At 38.1% G+C, this 21,409-nt stretch overlaps 1 protein-coding gene across 2 annotated transcripts in view; it reads right to left on the bottom strand.

Moving 5' to 3' along the window:
* Nucleotides 1-21,409, bottom strand: part of LOC150079033 (twitchin-like) — a 2,795,346-nt gene that overhangs the window by 2,211,988 nt on the left and 561,949 nt on the right. For both annotated transcript variants that reach the window (XM_090382361.1, XM_090382360.1), the window contains one exon: nt 11,844-11,902. In XM_090382361.1, coding sequence (XP_090238487.1) covers nt 11,844-11,902 — 59 coding nt within the window. The remainder of the gene's footprint in view (nt 1-11,843; nt 11,903-21,409) is intronic.

Genomic DNA, 21,409 nt, shown 5'->3' with positions numbered 1-21,409 from the left:
TCAACTGACGATGTTACCAACAGTAAATTCTAAGTGGGAAGCATTCAAGGAATTAATCATGGAAGCTACTAAACGTTTCATACCTATTAAGAAATATTGTTCAAGGTTTAGGCCTAAATGGTTGTCAAATGAACTAATGAGACTCGTAACAGAGAAGAAAAATGCATGGGATGCATATAAATTATCAAGCGACTCAGAAGCCTATGGCAGATATAAGTTAATCTGTAATCAGGTCACAAAGGAGGTTCGGCAGGCGAAGGCAGATTACGAGAAATCCTTGGCAAAAGATGCTAAGAAAAACAGCAAGGATTTCTTTACTTATATAAACTAAGGAAGGGGATGAATCAGATTGGTCCACTCGAGATCAATGGTTCGACTGTTGATGATCCTGCTCAGATAGCAAACAAACTGAATGAGTATTTTGCATCTACATTCACACGTGAGGAATTATTAAGGTTTGAAAATGACAGAAGGTTATCAAATTGTAGCAGGATACTTAATGATTTTGTAATAACTGAGAGCAAAGTGGAAGAGAAATTGTTGAAGTTAAACGTAAGAAAAGCACCTGGGGTGGATGGGATCTATCCAGTTATATTAAAGGAGGCGGCAAAGCAACTAAGCAAACCCTTAGCCATAATTATGAGAGCGTCCTTGAACTCAGGGGAGGTTCCCACGGACTGGAGATGTGCAAATGTATCCCCAATTCACAAAGGGGGATCGAAGGGTGACACGAGTAATTACAGACCAGTTAGTTTAACTTCTGTTCCTGGTAAAATAATGGAGTCACTGGTTAAAGATGCATTGCAGGATCATCTAGACAAGACTGCAGCAATAATTCAGACACAGCATGGGTTTGTTAAGGGAAAGTCTTGTCTGACAAATTTGATAGGATATTATGATGTGGTTACAAAGGAACTGGATGCAAAAAATAATTTTGATATCATATATTTGGATTTCAGGAAAGCTTTTGACACTGTTGCGCATGGAAGACTATTGTACAATGTTATTTGGTTTTTAGGAGCATTAGCAACTAAGGCCATATTGCTCCGGGATATGCGGTGGTCATTCCCTGACCTTCCCGCATCCCCCGTATTTGGTGGTGACGGGCTTGAACCCCGGTCTAATCAAGAAGCGTGTGCTGCGCACTGTTGCTCCTTCCCACCTGGCTACGGAGGCGCCTACTATTGTACAAATTGGAGCAGAATGGTATTAAGGGTAAGTTGCTACAATGGATAAAAGGATGGTTAAATGGGAGAAGACAGAGGGTAGTAATCAATGGGTGCTGCTCTTCTTGGACTAATGTTATTAGTGGGGTCCCACAGGGTTCGGTGTTAGGTCCACTGTTGTTTTCTATATTTATCAATGATATTGATGAAGGTATATCAGGCTTAATGTCAAAGTTTGCAGATGATACAAAGGTTGGCAGGGTTGTTAATGACAATAATGGCAGTGTGCTACTGCAACAGGATCTGCGTAATTTGGGCAGATGGGCTAAGAAGTGGCAACTGAAGTTTAACCTTGACAAATGCAAAGTACTGCATATGGGTAGAAGTAACCCCAGAGAAACGTACCAACTGTGTGGTACTACACTTAAGGTGGTAGAAAATGAAAAAGACCTGGGAGTTATTGTGCAGTCAGATATGAAGTTTTCCGAGCAATGCATACAGGCTGCCAGGGCAGGTCATGGGGTTTTGTCAATGATATATATAGAAAATTTGCTAGCAGGGAAAAGGAGGTGATTGTCTCTCTGTATAAGGCAATGGTCAGGCCACGCCTTGAGTACTGCGTACAGGTCTGGAGGCCTCATTTTAAGAAGGATGTAGATTTACTTGAGCGTGTACAGAGAAGGGCAACAACATTGGTGAGGGGAATGAAGGGATCCTCTTATCAAGAGAGGCTTAAGTTCTGCAAATTGCAGTGGCTGGAGACTAGGCACCTGCGCAGTGATCTGATTGAGGTGTATAAGGCCTTGAATGGGTTCAGCACGCTGAATTCTGATGGGATCCTTCCACTTGTTCAGATTACGAATCTAAGTGGGCATAAATTCAAATTAAGAAAGGTTGTTGTTATTTGGTTTTTAGGAGCATTAGCAACTAAGGCCATATTGCTCCGTGAATATGCGGTGGTCATTCCTGACCTTTCCGCATCCTCCGTGTTTGGTGGTGACGGGCTCGAACCCCGGTCTAATCAAGAAGCGTGTGCTACGCACTGCTGCTCCTCCCCACCTGGCTACGGAGGCGCCAATTAAGAAAGGACAGATGTAGAATAGATGTGCGGAAATTTGCCTTTAGCCAGCGGGTGGTTAATTGCTGGAACAAACTTCCATCTGTCGTTGTGGAAGTTGATAGGATGAATAAATTTAAGGAGGAACTGGACAGGCATTTGGAGGGAATGGTGTGATTTTTTTTTTTTTTTTTGGCTGATGCTGCATAAGCTCATACACTTGCTTTCTTGCATCACATGCCACTACTACTACTACTATTACTACTTCCTTGAGGTTTCGAGATAAGTCGCAATATTAAAATTCTTTTAATGAAAAGAGCACAGCATTAACGATTTTAATATTAGGATGTTATTTGCAGCACATTTAATTTTATTTCACTGAGGTTTCAAATGGTTTTGCTATGCTCTGAGGATTTGGTTTAAAATAGGTTTAATATATATATAATTTTTTTATTTTATGAAGATCTCCAGTTACAAAGGGCTTAACAGAATTTTTTTTTTTTTTTTGTGTGTATTGTGGTTAGTTTTAAATAGTAGATAAAGTAGTACTGTGATTAGGCAAGAAAAAGGTAAGAATTCTCTGAGCATTTTAGTAGACTTTTATTATATATGAGATCCAGAGATTGTTCTTTTGGTTTGAACTTTTATTTCTTTTTCTTTTATTATTTTTTTTTACTAAAAAACATTATTTTAAATTTTCAGCAAAAATAATATTATGAAATAAAATATACCTTGTACAGTGTATAATTAAAATGTTTTTTTATTTTTATTTTTTTTTTTATTAATTACCAAAACATCAAAATGGAATAAATATAAACATGAATATTAAAAACTAATTTGATAGTATAAACCGGAGTTGTGATGTTCAATACGTTCTACATAGATTTAAATATTTGTAAAAGAATAAAAGAAGTTTACCTCAATATCGCAATATGATACGTAGAACACTTCCATATGATACTCTCCAGAAATTAAAACGAATATAACATTACAGTAAAAATTCAATTAAAAAATCAAAAATAATACATTACAGAAAAAATAAATTGAAAACAATTGAACGCAATTAAAAATTAAGTAAAAAATTAATTAATTAAAAGAATTTAACAAAAATATTGCAAAATGATGTTTTCTAATTTCTGGAGAGTGCCATATGAAAGTGTTCTACGTATCATATTGAAGTCAACCCTTCCTCATCTCTTCCATCATGCAGTATGATTGATGACTTTTGAGGTTATGATGAACATCATGATGAGATCCAATATTCCTTACATTTCGAGGGTACAGCTCTAAAATGGTGTTCGCAGGCCGGCCGCTAGTTAGTACACCAGACTGAACCAATTGGTAACTCTCTAGGAGGCTTCCAGATCAGCTAGTGTATAATCTTGCTACCTCTACTCTGCCAGATAGTGACTGGAGGGAGTCCGAGCAGTGTGTATGCGGGGAGCATTGTCAAGGCCACATTATGTCAAGGATCTGGGTATATTCTTACCATGTGTATGCCATATCCAAAAATTTCATTACTTCATACAGCATGTCCCACCCACTTTTTCTTACTATTGAATACACCATGAATTGTCAAACTAATAGAGCAAGCTTATCTGCGAAAAGATCTAAACCTCCCAAGCACTTCCTAATTCATTTCACAAATATACGTGGTCTCAATTCTGATCTCAACGATGTCCATTTCCACTTGCAGTCTGGCAAACCCCATGTACTTTTTCTGACAGAATCTCAGTTATCGGTTGATTCAACTACTGCTCATCTCAGATGCCCAAATTATTCCCTGTATGATTCTTTTCACCTCAAAGGTGGTATTTGTGCATATGTCCGTTCTGATATTCCCTGTCAGAGACTTGGCAATTTGGAATCTCCTCTCTTTGATCTTCTCTGGCTTAAAATCTCTCTACCTCATTGTGTCAAATTCATCTGTTGTCTCTACCATTCTTCTAGCTCCACTAATCACTTGGAGCTCTTTGACTTCCTCTCTTTGCAACTTGACTTTCTCCAGTCCAACTTTCCTAACAGTGAGGTAATTTTGAGGGTAGCTAAGAATAGAAACAGGTGCAGGTATACTTGCGTGTACACCAATGCTAGGAGTTTAGCAAATAAATTTGATGAATTTGAGGTATTGCTCAAAACATCAAAGGCAGATATTGTTGGGATATCAGAGACGTGGTGTCACACAGATATAAGGGATGCAGATCTGCAATTTGGGGAGTACAACGTCTACAGAAAGGATAGACAGGATAGGAAGGGGGGAGGGGTTATGCTATTAGTTAAGAAACACATAAAAACCAAGGAAGTGAAGCCAGTCGACATCGCTGGACAGTGCAGTGTTGAGTCAGTTTGGTGTGACATAAGCATTGGGAGATCAAAATTGAGAGTAGGAGTGTGCTATAGGCCTAATGACTCTGATGAGTATAATAAGGAACTGTACAGGGAAATTAGCATTAGCATTAGCATTAGCATTAGTAGAGGCATTTGATGCAAGAAAGCAAGCTTATGCAGCATCAGCCAAAAAAAAAAAAAAAAAAAAAGTAACATAAATAAATAAAAATAACCACTTTCACTTCACCCCTCTGTTCGTTCGAAATACCTGTCCTGTCCAGCTGAGCCTTAAACTTATTTAGGCTATCAACTTCCACGACAAGGGATGGAAGTCTGTTCCACCCACCAACCACCCGCTGGCTAAAGGCAAATTTCCGCACATCTATCCTACATCTGTCTTTCCTCAATTTGAATTTATGCCCTCTCAGGTGATTTTTCTGAGCTAGAGGAAGAATCCCATCAGCAATAGAGTGGGCCAGTAAATCAGAGAGTCTTATAATGGGAGATTTTAATTTCCCAGATATTGACTGGAATTTGGGGGCTGGTTACTCACACACTAGCAGTGCTTTTGTGGATTTATTGGATGATTGTTTTCTACATCATCATGTTCGGGAGGCAACTAGAGGGAGTAATACTCTTGATTTGATTATCAGCAGTGATTCTTCATGCATTAAGAATCTGCAGATAAATGAACCACTAGGTGGCAGTGATCACAGTGTGCTGAAGTGGGATTTACTGAAAGAGGTAACTACCATTAGGGGTAAAGGGAAGGGTTACTGCTTCCGTAAAGGCGACTACGATGGACTGAGACTATTTAAATTCTATACAGTGGGACCAACTGATGATGTTACCAACAGCAAATTCAAAATGGGAAGCATTCAAAGAACTTATCTTGGAAGCTACTAGGCTTTACATACCAACTAAGAAATATTGTTCAAGGTTTAGGCCAAAATGGATGTCAGATGAACTAATGAGGCATATGGCAGAGAAGAAAAATGCATGGGATACTTACAAATTAACACATGACACAGAAGCCTATGATAGATACAAGTTGATATGCAACCAAGTTACAAAGGAGGTTAGGCAGGCGAAGGCAGATTACGAGAAATCCTTGGCAAGGAATGCAAAGAAAAATAGCAAAGAGTCCTTTACTTATGTAAACTCTAGAAGGAAGGGGATGAATCAGATTGGTCCACTTGATATTGATGGGTCAACTGTTGATGATCCTGCTCAGGTAACTAACAAACTAAATGAATATTTTGCATCGACATTCACACATGAGGAGTTATTCAGCAAGGGGAATGCCAGAGGTGTATTCAACTCTAGCAGTAAGCTACAGAATCTTGAAATAACTGGGAGTAAAGTGGAGGAGAAATTGTTGAAGATAAACACAAGAAAGGCACCCGGGGTGGATGGGATCTATCCAGTTATATTAAAGGAGGCAGCAAAGGAAGTAAGCAAACCCTTAGCCAAAATTATGAGAGCTTCCTTGGACTCAGGGGAGGTACCCATAGACTGGAAATGTGCAAATGTGATCCCAATTCACAAAGGAGGATCAAAGGCTGACACAAGTAATTATAGACCTGTGAGCTTAACTTCTGTTCCATGAAAATTAATGGAGGCACTGGTTAAAGAAGCACTGCAGGATCATTTAGACAAGACTTCAGTTATAGCTCAGACACAGCATGGTTTTGTTAAGGGGAAGTCTTGCCTGACCAACTTGATTGGATACTATGATGCAGTCACAAAAGAACTGGATGCAGGGAATAACTTTGATATTATATACTTGGATCTTAGAAAGGCTTTTGATACTGTTGCACATGGAAGACTGCTACACAAATTGGAGCAGTGTGACATTGGAGGCAAATTGCTGCTATGGATAAAGGGGTGGTTGAGGGGGAGAAGACAGAGAGTGGTAATCAATGGACACTGCTCATCGTGGACTAATGTTATTAGTGGAGTCCCTCAGGGCTCAGTGTTGGGTCCATTATTGTTTTCTGTATTTATAAATGATATTGATGATGGTATATCAAGCTTAATGTCCAAGTTTGCAGATGATACAAAGGTTGGCAGGGTTGTCAAGGACACTACTGACACTATGCTGCTGCAACAGGATCTGGAAAGGTTGAGCAGATTGGCTGAGAGGTGGCAAATGAAGTTTAACATTGACAAATGTAAAGTACTACACATGGGAAACAGCAACCCCAGAGCAACGTATGAACTCTGTGGTACTACACTGACAGTGGTAGAGAATGAAAGGGACTTGGGGGTGATTGTGCAGGCAGATATGAAGTTCTCTGAGCAGTGCAGACGGGCTGCAAGAGTAGCTCATGGAGTATTGTCAATGATATACAGGAATTTTTCCAGCAAGGATAAGGAGGTGATTATTCCATTGTATAAGGCAATGGTCAGGCCACACCTATAGTACTGTATACAGGTCTGGAGGCCTCATTTCAAGAAGGATGTAGAGCTGCTGGAACGAGTACAGAGAAGGGCAACAAGATTAGTGAATGGAACAAAGGGGTGCTCTTACGAAGAAAGGCTTAAGTTTTGCAAATTACAGTGTCTGGAGACTAGGCACCAGCGAGGTGATCTGATAGAGGTGTATAAAGCCTTGAATGGTTTAAGCATGCTCAATGCTGATGGGATTCTTCCTCTAGCTCAGAATAATCACCTGAGAGGGCATAAATTCAAATTGAGGAAAGACAGATGTAGGATAGACGTGCGGAAATTTGCCTTTAGCCAGCGGGTGGTTGGTTGGTGGAACAGACTGCCATCCCTTGTGGTGGAAGTTGATAGCCTAAATAAGTTTAAGGCTCAGCTGGACAGGTATTTTGAACGAACAGAGGGGTGAAGTGGAAGTGGGTTTTTTTTTTTTTTTTGGCTGATGCTGCATAAGCTTGCTTTCTTGCATCAAATGCCTCTACTAATGCTAATGCTAATGCTAATTTCCTTGGTGATTTTACTGTTCACAACTCCAGCTGGCTTCCGTTTGCAAGTCACACGGACTCAGCTGGTCAAGATGCTGAGGCTTTTGCAATTACTAATGATCTTGCACAGATTGTTCATTTACCTCAAGAATACCAAACAATCCTAATCATACAGCCAATACGCTTGATCTTTTTCTCAAAAACAACCCTTCTAAGTACACGGTCGAAGTGAGAGGTCCTTTAGGCACTTCAGATTGTGATTGTCTCTTCTCCAATGGAACCTTTATCTCATGGCTATTCCCAACCTCGTGTTGTTTAGCATTACAAGAATGCAAAATGGGATGACCTGCGAGACTTCTTTTCTTTGTTTCCTTGTGGTCGGATTACTGTTTCAAAAGTTCTGATGTCAACGTCTGCTCAGATCGTGTCAGTGAAATTATTCTTGCAGGAATGGAATCCTTTATCACACACTCCACTTTAAAATCTCGTCCTTTATCTAAACCTTGGTTTTCCAATAAATGTGCTAAGGCTGTTCAAGAGAAGAAGGCTGCATATCGTAACTGGCTTGTTTCTAATTCTTCAGTTTCATTTTCTGCCTACACCAAAGTTTGCAACAATTGTCAAGCAGTTATTAACCAGTACAAACTAGAGTTTCAACAGGCTAAGAGTAGAAAACTTGCTTCTTGCCCTAATTGTAGCCGAGCATTCTGGTCTCTTGCCAAAACTATTGGCTAACATTTTCCCTTCTCTGCTCCCACCTCTGTCCAAACCAGATGGTTCTGTTGTCACTTCAGCCAAGGATAAAGCCGACCTGCTAGCATCCCATTTTTCTTTCAACTCATGCATTAATGATCTTGTTAAAACACCTCCCACTATTCCCAACACGCTCCATTCAATGCCTCCTGTGCTCTTCCGTCAGAAGGATTTTGACGAATCTTGATGCTAAGAAAGCTCCAGGTCCTGATGGTATTTCTTCACTTGTTCTCAAAACCTGTGCTCCTGAACTTACTCCTATTCTTTGCCGCCTTTTTTCACTTTCTTATTCCAAAGGTGTTTTTCCTTCTGCTTGGAAATTTGCTCATATCCAGCCAGTTCCTAAGAAGGGCGACAAATCCTTCCCATCCAATTATCGTCCCAGTGCAATTACTTCTACTCTTTCTAAAGTAATGGAGAAATTAATTAACTGCCAAATTTTAAACTACCTAGAAACCTTCCGTCTGATCACCAATCGCCAGTATGCATTCCGTCAGTGTCGATCCACTGGTGATATTCTGGCTTATGTTACCCATTTATGGACTAATTCAATGGAAAGGTTCAGGGAAACACAAGTAGTTGCTGTTGACATCTCAAAGGCTTTCGATCGTGTTTGGCATAAAGGTCTTCTAAACAAGCTTCCATCTTATGGTTTGCCAAATGTTTTTAGTAATTGGTTATCCAGTTTTCTCTCTGATCGCTCACTGAGGGTGATGGTAGATGGCTCTCTGTCTTCTAACTTCTCCACTAATGCCGGTGTCCCCCAAGATTCAGTTCTTTCCCCCACTCCTTTCCTCTTGTATATTAATGACCTTCTTCCATTGACTGGAAATCCTATCCATAGTTTTGCCGATGATAGCACATTGCATTCCACTTTCCATTTTGAGAAACCTTGTCCTGCTCAATCAGCTTCAACTTCTCGAAAATCTGCTACCAATTCCTTACATGCCGATCTTCAGGTAATTCTCCAGTGGGGCAAAGACAACTTAGTTGATTTCAACGCTTCTAAAACTCAGTCTTATATCTCGCAAAAAGGATTCTTCTGCTCCTATGCTTATCTTTAGTGACACTCCGATTTCTAGGCAAAATGATATATCTCTTTTGGGGATTACCCTGACTTCTAATCTCTCTTGGCACAAGCACATTACAAATATTGCTTCTTCTGCATCTAAAAAACTTGGTTTTCTCTTTCGCTCTTGGTGTTACTTTTCTTCGAAACAGCTGCTCACTCTGTATAAATCCCAAATCTGCCCTGCCATGGAATATTGTTCCCACATCTGGGGTGGTGCCCCCAAAACCTCTCTCAGGCTTCTTGATTCCATTCAGAAGAGGGCAGTTAGGTTAATTAATGACTCATCTCTAACAGAGTCTCTGCACTCGCTGTCTCACAGACGTACTGTTTCTGCTGCATGCCTCTTCTACAGATACTTCCATGGGCACTGTTCTTCTGAATTAGCTTCTATAATTCCTGCTCTCTTTCAAAACAGTCCGAACACGTGCCGCCACCAGCCAACATCCATTTACTGTCCAACTTCAAACTCACAGAACCAACTTTTCATCTTCCTCGTTTATTCATTCAATTGCCGTTTTTCTGGAACAACCTTCCTTCATACGTATTTTCTGAAAATTACAGTCTACAGAAGTTCAAGTCCAATGTCAACAAATATCTTTTTTCGTCTTCTCAACCTCCAACCCAAGCACGGTACTAAGTACTATAGGTTCTAACACCTCTCGTGTTTGGGGTTTACATTAAAAAAAAAAAAAAAAAAGTAAACTTCTCTTATTCTTTTACAAATATTAAAACTAATTAAAAAATAACGTGAATAGAGATTTTCTATTGGATCTAGTAAATTTAAGAGATAATGAAAGAAATGAAAAAAAAATAAGTTAATTAGAAGAGAAAATCATAAAATTATTAATATTATTATTATTATTATTATTATTATTATTATTATTATTATTATTAGCTATATGATGCAAGGAAGCCTGAGGCTTTTGCTGCACCGGCCCAAAAAAAAAAAAATTCTTGCGTTATCCAGAGAGAGAGAGAAGGGAATCACCAAGAAAGAGAAGAATGATGATATCGAGCTCAGGACTCTGGGTATGCCAAGCCCATACTCACCAGATGTGAGCCCCTGGGGTTCAATCCACTGATTGGGCATAATTTTTCAATATCCAAATATCCAATTCCCCCTTCCCTCCTCCCCATTTAACAGTAAACATCACTAGTAACTTTTTATGCTCTCCAACAGTTATGACAGTTGATAACCTTTTTATATATATATAAACAACAAAATGGAAATAAATATAAACATGAATACAGATTTTATATTGGATCTAGTAAATTTAAGAGATAACGAAAGAAATTTAAAAAATAAGTTATTAAAAGAGAAAATAAATCAGAAATCTACCAATTAGGCATAATTTTCAATATCCAAATATCCTCCCCACCTCCCTCCCCATTTAACAGTAAATGTCACTAGTAACTTCTTATGCTCTCCACAGTGGTGATAGTTGATAACCTTTTATATATATATATATATATATATATATTGGTTGTTTAATGAGAAACATCAATATTTGATGTTTCTTATTAAACATTGAAATATTGATGTCTCTTATTAAACATTAAAATATTGAAATTCATAATGAGTAAAAATATCAAATTTTAAATAGTTAGTTTTAAAGTTATGAATATGATGGCTTAGTGGTCTTATTGAACATCCTATATAGACCATACATATGGAATCAAATTTAAATACTGTTTATGGAAATTAATAAAATAATAAAAAATAACATAAATGAAATAGTGATATAAGATTTAAAATTGAATCAGTTACATCTAAAAAAGTAAAAGGGATAGTTATTGTTATTTGTTATTTGATTTTTTTAGGAGCATTAGCAACTAAGGCCATATTGCTCCGGGATATGCGGTGGTCATTCCCTGACCTGTCCGCATCCTCCGTATTTGGTGGTGACGGGCTCAAACCCCGGTCTAATCAAGAAGCGTGTGCTACGCACTGCTGCTCCTTCCCACCTGGCTACGGAGGCGCCTTAAAAGGGATAGAAGGGGAGAACTTAAATCAACTAAAATGGATGAGTTTCATATCCAAAGTTTCAATTTTTATTTATTTTATTATTATTTATTTTTTATTATTATCATTTTTCCACTTAATGTTAATAATTTTTCACATGAAAATACACATGGTATAAAATCAAAAAATATATATATATCATGACAAATAATAAGTTTAATCCAAAATCATTATAATCTCAGATCCCAGAGAGAGCAGTGTTTCCCAAACTACAGTCTGCAGTCCACATAACTTATTAAAGTAGTCTCTAGTACTTGACAATAAAACACAGCATTTTTTTCAGTAGGCAACAATCCCATTAACAGCAATGGGATATACAGGTATACCTATAACAAGATAACATATGTTAAGTGTGAGTACATATCACCGTATTTAAAAAATAGTTATTAATATATTTTCAAGTATAGTTTAATATTTTTGGTGATCCATAGCCTTTACTTCAAAGATAAAAGTGGCTCATAACAGAAAAAAAGGTTGGGAAACACTGCCACTGATTAAAAAATAAAAAATTAACCTTTTCCTCTTTTGCTTTGGGTTTTTCTTCTTTCTTTTCTGGAATCTTTTTCACGGGCTCTGAAATAATATTGGCAAAAACACAAGATAACTAATTAAATGAGTTTCAAAATACTAGAACTTCATTCTAACAACACTGTAAAATGAACAAATTTCAACTTAAAAATAATAATTATTACTATTTTATTAATGTATTCATTTTTAGTCAAGACTGTACCTAAAAGGTATTGGAAATATATTACTGTAGTACCATGTTACACTACTCTATATATGTGTATATTTGTAGAAATGCAGATTAGCTGGCATTGCTAATGGTAAATGAATTGAATAAGGAATCTATTGGCTAATTAAAAGGAGAATGTGCTTCAATATAACAAAAGATATGAGAGCCAAATATCTTTTAATGTGAAATATAGTTTTCTTTTGCTGACATTAATCATTTTGTGTACACACACACACACACACACACACACACACACACACACACACACACACACACACACACACACACACACACACACACTTTCCCCTATGCATACTTTCCATATTTAGGATATAAACTGTCTTTTTGACTCATTTCAATCCTTTCTACATCTCACCATCATAACATACTTTTTCTCCATATTTTTCAAAAAAAAAAAAAAGTAAAATAGAGACCTCATCATTAAATTTGGAATTTTTAAGATACTCTGCAAATTTCTACTTATTTTCTTTAATGAATTAGGAATTAGCCATCAGGCATGCTAGTCAACATTGTATAAATCAGGTGGAAGGGGAAAGACTTTGTCTCCTTCTCTGTATACACATAGTGGCAGGCTTAATGATGACTTCCCTACTTATTGACAGTTGCCTCTTTAAAAGAATCAGTTATTACTTTTATCAGTGAAAAAAATCACCCTCAGCCTATGTCTTACTTATGTATATGGAATGTTTAAGGTACACTGCATATGTTGTTGTTGTTATTTGGTTTTTAGGAGCATTAGCAACTAAGGCCATATTGCTCTGGGGATATGCGGTGGTCATTCCCTGACCTTTCCGCATCCTCCATATTTGGTGGCTCACGGGCTCGAACCCCGGTCTAATCAAGAAGCGTGTGCTACGCACTGCTGCTCCTGCCCACCTGACTACTGAGGCGCCACTGCATATGTGTTACCATTTACATATATGTATCTTAGTAGCTGTGTTGGCAGCACTGGAAAAAAATTTAGCAAAAAGGAACAAATTATTCAAAATAAAACACAACAGAAATTACTTTATCAAATTACGTAATTTATTTTATCAATTAATTAAAAAGATATGATATATCATTTTGGCTATAAAAATATTCCTTTAGATATATCTTTAATGGGTATTCTTTATTATTTACATTTAAGTATCACTGAATTATGACCACCCCTATGAAAACTGAATGCAACCCAATGACCACATACCGCACTCTCGTACCACACCATAGATGGTGAGGTACGAGAGTGCGGAGTTAGTCGACCTACGAAGCATAGATAAGGTGTCAGTGGTTCAGTAGGTAGCAATTTTCTGAAAGTGATGGGTAAAAGGAAGGATTTATCGGACTTTGATAAAGGACAGATTGTGGGTGCTCGATGAGCTGGTGCCTCGATTTCCCAAACGGCTGAACTGGTGGTCGAGAGCTGCCATTAGTTAAAGTGTACCAGGCATGGCATCAAAATGGTCAAACAACTACCCGATGGCAAAACTGCAAAGTTCAGCGAAAGGTTGATGTTAGAGGTGAGCGCCGGGTCCGATGACTCATATAGACGAACAGGCACAGCACTGTTCAAGAGTTGACTACCCAATACAACATGGGCCAACCCATGTTGTATTGGGTAGTTTTGTGCAAAGAGCATGCAAGTTGGACATCAGAAGACTGGAAGGTGTGCTGGTCGGATGAGTCACGTTATTTACTCCACACCATAGATGGTCATGTACGGATTTGGTATGGTATCATCATGCATGGTATCAAAAGTGCAGGCTGGTGGAGGCGGTTGTATGGTGTGGGGCATGTGGAACAACATATCAGTGGTCTCCACTATTGTCAACTGCTTGCTGACTGTGTACACCCCGGTATGTTACACTTCTCCCCGAATGGCAATGGTGTCTTCCAAGATGACAATGTGCTGAGCCATCAGGCACTTGTTGTGCAGGAAACTTGTCGCCCACAAAAATAAAGTGTTTCCGCGGTCTATTTGATTATTAGTCTATGCCAGTATATTAATAACTGAAAAAAAATTATGGTAAATATTATAATGATACAAAAGTGGCGTACACTACAAATATGCAAAATTTATTTATTTTACTTGCTCGCATCTAGTGAGTATGGGCTTGGCACACCCAGAGTCCTGAGCTGGATATCATCATTCTTCTCTTTCTTGGTGATTCCCTTCTACTTTTGACTCTCTCTCTCTCTCTCTCTCTCTCTCTCTCTCTCTCTCTCTCTCTCTCTCTCTCTCTCTCTCTCGCTCTCGCTCTCGATAGCTGGGGAATTTTTTTTTTTCCCTGGTGCAGCATAAGCCTCAGGCTTCCTTGCACCGTATGGCTATTAATAATAATAATAATTATTATTATTAATTACGATTTTTTTTTGCTGAACACTTGTTCACATCGGTGGAACACAGTTTGAGAAACACTGCTCTAATTCATCTGTATTTAATTCAACTTCTCCTATTATACAACTTCTTTTGGAGTAGTTATTTTTCAAGTGTCAACCATAGCAATTATTATTTCTGACCATTTCTGAAGTCTATCAATGTCATCCTGAGGCACTGACAATTGTCATTAACCACTCTCCTATTCTTGAATCTACAAATCTGACATCATGCCCTGTATCACTTTGTGAGGTTAAGTGATTTTCTCTTAAACTCACAAAGAGAAATCAAAAATCATTAAGTGTTTTTTTCTTAAACTCACAAAAAGAAATTCAGAAACAACAGCTCTCCCAGCACAATCCCACTTCTAATGCTAGTTCAGTCTGAAAAATTACCATTACTCACAACCTTTTTTTCCTGGCCCTCTGTAGCAACTTAATCCACACAATACATCGCCGTCAGCCCCAGGAGCCTTATTTGCCTTTAGAATCTGTTTTACCAATAAACAAGCATCTCTAATTTCAAATCTGTGTAATTTAAATATTACATAGGTTTGAAATTATTACAGTTTATCTTTGCCAAGAAGAGACTTTCATCTGTAAAAATTGATAAGAAATACCAGTTCAATTCATCACCAATGCCAGCTGAGTTATCTGTCATCTTCCTGCATCCATTATGATGGGCTACAATCTGATTTTTTCTTTCATCCTTGCATTGAATGCTGCCAGTCATTAACTGGCCTGCCATTCATACCTTCAATAGGATGTTCTTTTACATTTATATTCTTATAACAGTATAGTCTTGCAACTTGATCCTTCCACTTGTTCAGATTACGAACCTAAGGGGGCATAAATTCAAATTAAGAAAGGACAGATGTAGAATAGATGTGCGGAAATTTGCCTTTAGCCAGCGGGTGGTTAATTGCTGGAACAAACTTCCATCTGTCGTTGTGGAAGTTGATAGGTTGAATAAATTTAAGGAGGAACTGGACAGGCATTTGGAGGGAATGGTGCATTTGCTTTCTTGCATCACATGCCACTACTACTACTACTACTACTACTACTTCCCTATAACCAAAGGCTTTTCCTCAGAATTTACCAAAAACATATATTTTGCATTTCAGAGGACCATATCCTTTATTTAAGGGAAAAAACTTCACAGTTTGAATGTACAAAGTTTCTTCATTAACAACTCCTTTTTCATTCATTTTACTGTGGATGATGTTTTTTTCTTGAACCCTGCAAGTCATCCATTCAGAGCTATGAAATAACTTTTACCAAGTTTGCTCCATGATTTACTTTCTTTGTGCTTTTATTGACTATATAGCCTTTTACTATGAACAACAGCAAAAAGTATTATGTAGTCATCAAGGAATAGAATGATATCAAAAAACAGAGTACTATAATATGATGCATTATACAGTTCTATTTCTAAAAATTTCAAGTCTGACAGAAGATTCTTTTTCTTCTTGGAACTTTGTTAGAGTACAATGTTAGAATAAAATTAAATTTACATAAGACATCATGCAAATGAAAGCACCTGACATTTATTTTGTTATTTGGTTTTTAGGAGCATTAGCAACTAAGGTCATATTGCTCCGCCTGACATTTAAGGACAACACCAATCCCTCTGTACCACTAACGAATACAGGCTACAATCTTTTCTAAAAGAATAAATCATCAGATTGAGGGCTACTAATCATTTTTACAAAACACAGATTTTCTTCAGCAGCTGAAGGAAATTCCAATTCCTACAGTGTGCAAAAAAACTGTATTTAAATTTTTTGATCTACATAAATTTTAGGGCACACATTACAAATCCACATTAGAATTTGAAATTTTTTTTCATTTAAAAGAGTTTTTCTGTTTCCTGAAGGTTTTTATATTTTAGGCAGGTTTTTCTGTATTTCTAATTTATAACCTTACAATAAATTAGAATTGATTAGCTCTTAGAATTAGAATCTCTAATTTATTAGCTTTTCACATCTATTCAGTGTAGTTTGAACTGGGCATTGTTAGCATGAAGTGCAGATTTTTAATATGTATTTGGATTATTCCATCTAAGAATAATCCAAAGAAAAACTATTATAGGGATAATGTACTCACTTGTCATAATTTTTGGATATGTTGTTGATGTATTTGTATTAGCAGCCTTCTTATCAATCAGTGATGTATACACTCAGTGGCACACCCAGGTCTTTCTTTGAGGGGGAGCGAGCGTCACAAATAGGTGCCACACAAAGGTCAAGGGATTATTTCAGAGCCATTTCACATCAACAATGCTTTTTAGAATTAGCATTAGTAGAGGCATATGATGCAAGAAAGCAAGCTTATGCAGCATCAGCAAAAAAAAAAAAAAAAAAACACACTCCCATTTCACCCCTCTGTTCGTTCGAAATACCTGTCCAGCTGAGCCTTAAGTTTATTTAGGTTATCAACTTCCACAACAAGGGATGGAAGTCAGTTACACCAAACAACTACCCTCTGGCTAAAGGCAAATTTCCAGACATCTATCCTACATCTGTTTTTCCTCAATCTGAATTTATGCTCTCTCGGGTGATTATTCTGAGCAAGAGAAAGAATCCCATTGGCATTGAGCATGCTCAAACCATTCAAGGCTTTATACACCTCTATCAGATCACCTCACCGGTGCCTACTCTCCAGACACTGTAATTTGCAAAACATAAGCCTTTCTTCGTAAGAGCAACCCTTTGTTCCATTCACTAATCTTGTTGCCCTTCTCTGTACTCATTCCAGCTCTACATCCTTCTTGAAATGAGGCCTCCAGACCTGTATACAGTACTCAAGGTGTGGCCTGACCATTGCCTTATACAAGGGAATAATCACCTCCTTATCCCTGCTAGTTTTTTTTTTTTTTTTTTTTTTGGTAGTTGTTGGCGAATTGGCTTCTGTGGCCATAATGCACCTCCCAAGGTTTTTGCAGTACTTTGATTCAAGCCCGAGGTGGGATTCGAACCCGCGACCTTTGGGTTGCTAGGCAGGCCCTTTGCTCACCCGGTTAGCCCGGTCGGCTATCCCTGCTAGAAAAATTCCTGTATATCATTGACAAGACACCATGAGCTACTCTTGCAGCCCGTCTGCACTGCTCAGAGAACTTCATATCTGCCTGCACAATAACTCCCATGTCCTTTTTCATTCTCTACCACTGTCAGTGTAGTACCACAGAGTTGATACATTGCTCTGGGGTTGCTGTTTCCCATATGTAGTACTTTACATTTTTCAATGTTAAACTTTATTTGCCACCTCTCAGCCCATCTGCTGAACCTTTCCAGATCCTGTTGCAGCAGCATAGCATCAGTAGTGTCCTTAACAACCCTGTCAACCTTTGTATCGTCTGTAAACTTGGACATTAAGCTTGATATACCATCATCGATATCATTTATAAATACAGAAAACAATAATGGACCGAACACTGAACCCTGAGGGACTCCACTAATAACATTAGTCCACGATGAGCATTGTCCATTGATTACCATTCTCTGTCTTCTCACACTCAACCATCCCCTTATCCATAGCTGCAATTTGCCTCCAATGCAACACTGCTCCAATTTGTGCAGCAGTCTTCCATGTGCAACAGTATCAAAAGCCTTTCTAAGATCCAAATATATAATATCAAAGTTATTCCCTGCATCCAGTTCTTTTGTGACTGCATCATAATATCCAATCAAATTGGTCAGGCAAGGCTTTCCCTTAACAAAACCATGCTGTGTCCGAGCTTTAACTGAAGTCTTGACTAGATGATCCTGCAGTGCTTCTTTAACCAGGGCCTCCATTAATTTTCATGGAACAGAAGTTAAACTCACAGGACTATAATTACTTGTGTCAGTCTTTGTCCCCCGTTGTGAATTGGGGTCACATTTCCACTTCTCCAGTCTATGGGTACCTCCCCTGAGTCCAAGGAAGCTCTCATAATTATGGCTAAGGGTTTGCTTACTTTCTTTGCTGCCTCCTTTAATATAACTGGATAGATCCCATCCACCCCAGGTGCCTTTCTTGTGTTTATCTTCAACAATTTCTCTTCCACTCTACTCTCAGTTATTACAAGATTCTGTAGCTTACTGCCAGAGTTGAATACACCTCTGGCATTCCCCTCGCTGAATAACTCCTCATGTGTGAATATCAATTAAAAATATTCATTCATTTAGTTTGTTAGCTACCTGAGCAGGATCATCAACAGTTGAACCATTGATATCAAGTGGACCAATCTGATTCATCCCCTTCCTTCTAGAGTTTACATAAGTAAACTCTAGAAGGAAGTTAATTTATATGTATATTTATATCTATCCCATGCATTTTTCTTCTCGGCCATATGTCTCATTAGTTCATCTGACATCCATTTAGGCCTAAACCTTGAACAATATTTCTTAGTTTGTATGTAAAGCCTAGTAGCTTCCGAGATAAGTTCTTTGAATGCTTCCCATTTTGAATTTGCTGTTGTTAACATCATCAGTTGGTCCCACTGTATAGAATTTAAATTCTGTCTCAGACCATCGTAGTCGCCTTTATGAAAGCAAAAACCCTTCCCTTTACCCCTGATGGTAGTTACCTCTTTGAGTAAATCCAACTTCAGCACATTGTGATCCCTGTCACCTAGTTGTTTCTTTTATCTGCAGATGTGTTTACTTGTACCACAATGACTCCCAGCAGTCTCTGCAATATGCTGCATCTTGTTTTCCAGGCGGCTGCTGCTCATTCCAATAGAAACAGTGCAAGAATCAGTTTTATCTTTGACAGTGGCTACTGTTAATCTATTAGTCCTTGTATCCCACCAAGCTAGCAGTTTTCCAACCCACCTAACACTGCCTCGATATCATCAGCAAATATTCTTGCACCCTTTCTATTTAAGTGTATCCCATCCCTGTAGAAGCAGTCTCTCCTGTTAACAAGTACGGTCCAGGCTGAAAAAAATTCTACCCCTTGAGCCTTGCACAATCTTTCCAGGGCTGAATTGATCGACAAGGCTCTCATCATATACTCCCTTCTATCGTGTCTGGGTAGAATTGCAGACAATTTCAAATTAAACCCTAATCGACAGCTTTTTTTCAACAGTGACCTGTACTTGTTAAGTAATTCTGACAGTCTCCTACTCTTGATATCATTAGTGCCAACGTGTACAACTATATCACCTTTTGTGCCCTTAAAAGATGATATCCGCTCTACAACGTCATCAACCTTTGCCACTGGCAGACATATCCTGGTCCTATCCTTTCTACATACCATGTTCCCCGTTTCCCTGACAATAGTCACCAACAACTACTAGTTCTTGTGGGACCAGTCCATTCTGCCTTGGGGGTTGCGAGTGTGTTGTGTGATGACCAAGTGCAAGCTCTGGCGTTGATGTGGGCAGCTGAGTGCTGATGGGCACCTCAATTTAGATCCTTCGAGGGCCTTTTTTTATGACCACATGTTTTTAATGCATTTAAGACCACCTGTGACATATTCCTTTGCTAGAAATTCTAATCTTCTGACATTACCCTCATCATCATCAAAATGCTTGGGATCCAGTACACTAAAGTTTGAAGTCACATCAAGGAAATTTTCAAACCTCTCCTGTGTACTGCTGATTACTGTATCCAAAGGCATCGAGTAAATTCTACTATAAATCGTTTTCTACTATCAGATATTCTGTCGTCTTCTGCAATTTCATAATGGAATCTCTCTCATCCTCTTTGGAATTTGTATGTGGAAGCTATCTCACACTTTGAAGTAAGTTCACTGGCTTCCTGCTCAATTTCCTAAAAATGACTTTCATAATTATTTCACATGGCTTTTAAATCATTGTCAAACAACTTAATTAGGTGAGAGGCTGTCAGGATGTCTATGTTTGCGCTCTGCAAATAGTTGGATAAAGTAAGTGCCTTGTTTAAGAGTTCTTTCCATATCATAAGAAAAATCGCAAATTCGTATGTTTTAACTGTTGTAAGAATTCCCTTTGTAATTTAAATATGTAATTTAGCAAGCTGCTGTGGGGTGCTGTTAATATCCCCATCTAATACTCATTGAAGGGCAACAACAATAGCTGGTAAGCCTTGCACAACTGCCTCTACCGCAGATTTCTTGGATGCCCATCTAGTATCTGATAGTTTCTTTAATGTTAATGCAAAAGACTATCTGGCTATGTTGCTCCTCCCGAAGCACAGATAGACAAGGCAAACTTCCAAAAAAATAAGTGTACAAGCTTTCTAGAGTTCCAAAGTACAACCAACTGTGAACATTGCAATTTACTGAGTCACCTAAGATGAGATTTACATTATGAGTGCAGTAATGCATATAAAGTGCATGAGGGGTAATTTCTTTTACTCTTGTTTGAAGACATGATATTTGACCAGCCATGGTGCTGGCTTCATCATATGCCTGGCCATAACACATTGTGACTGATAGCCCTAGCTCATTTAAAGCAGCAAGAAGAAATTAAAGGAGTCTTCAGCACTTCAGCATATGTGACAGCACTTCTGTCACATATCAAAGTGATAAGGAAAACTGATCAGTCATCCTGCTAACATCAATGGTTGAGTCAACTATAACAGAAAAGTATTTGGTAAGTTGGATTTCATTCACTATCAGTTTTGTTAGCTCAGCTGTCAGAGCGAGTATCAAATCATTTTGAATATTTGGGCTCAAATATGTTGCATTTTGTTCACTTCGTAACATACACTAACTAAGTGATGTGGAATGTTTAGCTAGTAGGTTGATGAGCTCTAAGAAATTTCCCTCGTTTGCACTTGGGCCACCTAAGCCTCTGTATTCACGATGACTCCGAAATCTTCATTTCGTCTCAGTCCTCCAAACATTGTATTGCAATTGCCCCCAGTGAATGCAATACTTTTTTCACACAAACCATTTTTTTCAAGAGTTTCTTTAACATACGTAGAAATGGTATCTGCAGTCTCATTAGGCAACTTCTGTAATTCAATTAATTTTGTTTGTAACCCTCCTTCATTTACATC

The sequence above is a fragment of the Mastigoproctus giganteus genome, chromosome 10 (genome assembly GCF_048544385.1).
Source record: "Mastigoproctus giganteus isolate SK-2022 chromosome 10, ASM4854438v1, whole genome shotgun sequence".
Taxonomy (NCBI): domain Eukaryota; kingdom Metazoa; phylum Arthropoda; class Arachnida; order Uropygi; family Thelyphonidae; genus Mastigoproctus; species Mastigoproctus giganteus.
The sequence above is the reverse complement of the archived record's forward strand: the minus strand, read 5'-3'. Positions and strand labels throughout refer to the sequence as shown.